Here is a 2,913-nt window from a genome sequence, read left to right as displayed (position 1 = left end):
AGGGTTTAGTGGTTGATTCTAAAAAGAATATTAACTCATAGTAATACAGTAATAATTATATATTCTTCTTAAAATAAGAAAATAAAGAAGAATTTTAATACTCATCGAAATCAAAAAGAAAATAAATAATTAATATTTAAATAATTGATGTTTAAAATACTCTATTCCATATCAAATAAATGAGAAAATGAAATTATCATAATTCAACAACTAAAATCAAAGAATAATCCAATAGTTGAAGAATAAATACATTTAAAGCGAAGGGACGGGATTAGTTATCTCCGCTGAGCAAGGAACAGTAGAAAATATTTCTATTAATACTTAATTATCTCCTTTTTATTTTATTATTTTAATAAATGTCATTTCATTTTTATTGTTTTAAATAACAATAATAAAAACAAGAAATAAAAAGATAATAAAGAATAAGAAATAACAAAACATTTCATCATAATTAATGATAAAATCACACAATAATGATAGAAATGAAAATGAGAATGAAATACAAATGAAAACATTCAATCTAATTCCAACCAAATAATGGAAATGATAAATAAGTGATGACAATTAATAATAAAAGTAAAATAATAGAATGAGAAAGGAGAAACGATAGAGAAATAAGAGATAATGATGATATCATCTGAATCAATGAGGTAATTGTAATGAGATAAAGATAGAGAAGAAGAAAAGAAGAGAAAAATTAAAACAAATACCAAATAACAATAAGACAGAATAAAAATAAGAAAAAAAGATAAATAATAGACAACAAGAATAACAATATAAAATAATACTAATACACCAACAGGATAAAATGTACATTAAAAGAAACAGAGAAACAGAGAAAATACAAAAAGTGATAACATCAACAAGATTAAATATAACGTAAAAGAAAGAAACAATGAAAAATAGAGAAATAAAGAATAAGAAGAAATTAAAACAAAACAAAGAAATAGAGTAATAAATAAAATTAATGATTTAGAGTATATTTGTTAAATAAAAAAATGAATAAGAAATTAAGATACGAACAAACAGAAAATGTAATAAAAGTGACAAACAACAATATAAATAGTAGTTTCAATCGATGGGTTAGTAAATGCAGAAAGAATTAAACTAATTAAAAATTGAAGGATAAAAGAAATCAAAGCCATTACAATAAAGAATAAATGGATGTCATAGGACATTGTTTCTATAACAACAAAATGTATTCTATAGAGTTTTATGGAAATATTGATAATGGAATTAATCTTAATAAAGCAAAGAATAATAGAGAACAACTCTATTAACAGTTCATTTAGAATATATTAATGTATCATAATGAAAATGTCATTATCAAGAACATATTTATTCTTATTCCTTTTCATTAATTCTCTGTTTTTATTATTTATTCATTATAGTATTATAATGTATTTAGTTTATATTTTATCTAAATTAATTGTTTATATACACTCTCTTATTATTATAATTAAAACAATTCCAATATTTACTATTTTATTTATTAAAAGTATTGTTGTTGTTTTTTTTGAACTCAATCAATAAAATAAATGACCATTAAACTTATTAAACAATATAATAACTATTTCTAATACAAATTTATGTAATACTTACACTATGAGAATAATAATTGTTCTCTCTTATCATGATCTGTTTTATTTCTTTGTTAATATTTTCAATATAATTTTTTTATTAGATAGTTCAATTTAGTTAGAATAATACTGTTGTTATTTTGAATTATTGTTATATAAAGAACATACTTTTTAGGTATGAATTGAGAAATATAAATAGAGTAAATTAAATTACAATAAATCTACTTTTTCAAGATTTTCTTCTGACATATTGTTATCATCTACCATTTTACTCTCATCACTAATTTCTATAACATCAGATTTTTTGTTTGTTAGTTGAGAAGTTACCTCTTCTTTTTTTTCATTTTTAATAGAAGTATTTTCTTCATTTAATTCGTTATTATCTATTTTATCAGTTTTGTCCAACTCATTTAGTGTTTGTTCATGATCTTGTTTATTATCATTTAAACATGGAGATAATTGTTTTTCTTCACTTTCTTTTGTTTCCTTTGGTTGTGGTTCAGCTTTATTCTCTTGGACTTCATCAACTTCTTTCATTTCTTTTTCTATTTCCATATTGACATTGTTTATAATCATACTTTCAGTATTTTTCCATGAACTTACTAGTAGATTCAAACAGTCTTGAATGTTTTGGCACTTTCTTACTACAGCTTTACTTTCCTTCTCAAGTTCAATATTTTCTTTCCATTGTTGTGCCTCTAATTGGTAAATACTTTCTTTTTCATTAAACAATCTTCTTTCATTTTCTTGTTTCTTTTTTATGATTTCAAGAGCTTCACTTAATTTATTATTTTGAACAATTAAAGTTTGAATTTTCTCTCGAAGTGTTTGATTTTCAGTTTTTAAGACATCAATATCTGATATACTTTGTTTAAGTTCAGTTATAATTTGATTGTTTTTATTTATTTTTTCAACTTCATTTAGATCAGAATTTGTTTCTTCTTTTATTAGTGTTTCTGGTATCAAAATGAGTGATTGAATTAAAATGTCTAATTGTTGAACTTTAGTTTGAAGGAAAGACAAATCATTAAAAAAATTCTCTTTGAATGTTGAATTTTGATTTGTTAAATCTAAAACTTGTTTTTGAAGTTCTTTGCATTCAGCTTCAATCATATCTCTTTCTTTTTGAATTGATGTTATACTTTCATTATATTGTTTTGAAAAATCTGAATAATTAAATTGAATAGAAGGTTGTTGAAGAGGAGGATTTTTAATTACATCTTCTAATTGTTGTTGTAATATATTTTTTTGATTTTTTAATGTTTCTAACTCTTCAGATAATGTAGCAACAAAAGTATAGATGTCAGCTATTTCAAGAGATAAAGTAGTGAAT

At 22.0% G+C, this 2,913-nt stretch overlaps 1 protein-coding gene across 1 annotated transcript, besides 8 other annotated features; it reads right to left on the bottom strand.

The window, feature by feature from the left end:
• Positions 1-340: a repeat region.
• Positions 337-514: a repeat region.
• Positions 515-662: 148 nt separating this feature from the next.
• Positions 663-791: a microsatellite.
• Positions 681-850: a microsatellite.
• Positions 806-951: a microsatellite.
• A 7-nt stretch (positions 952-958) lies between these two features.
• Positions 959-1,289: a repeat region.
• Positions 1,290-1,368: 79 nt separating this feature from the next.
• Positions 1,369-1,498: a sequence feature (AT_rich).
• Positions 1,499-1,654: 156 nt separating this feature from the next.
• Positions 1,655-1,683: a sequence feature (AT_rich).
• Positions 1,684-1,790: 107 nt separating this feature from the next.
• On the bottom strand, positions 1,791-2,693 carry EDI_086110 (uncharacterized protein; the record flags this gene model as incomplete). The annotated part of the gene is made up of 1 exon (XM_001739394.1): positions 1,791-2,693. One exon carries the CDS (start codon positions 2,691-2,693, stop codon positions 1,791-1,793), a length of 903 nt encoding a protein of 300 aa, XP_001739446.1.
• Positions 2,694-2,913: the final 220 nt, after the last annotated feature.

This window comes from Entamoeba dispar, genomic scaffold, assembly GCF_000209125.1.
Source record: "Entamoeba dispar SAW760 scf_1105229462175 genomic scaffold, whole genome shotgun sequence".
Lineage (NCBI taxonomy): Eukaryota > Evosea > Mastigamoebida > Endamoebidae > Entamoeba > Entamoeba dispar.
Note: the sequence above shows the minus strand (reverse complement) of the source record. Positions and strands in the feature narration are given on the sequence as shown.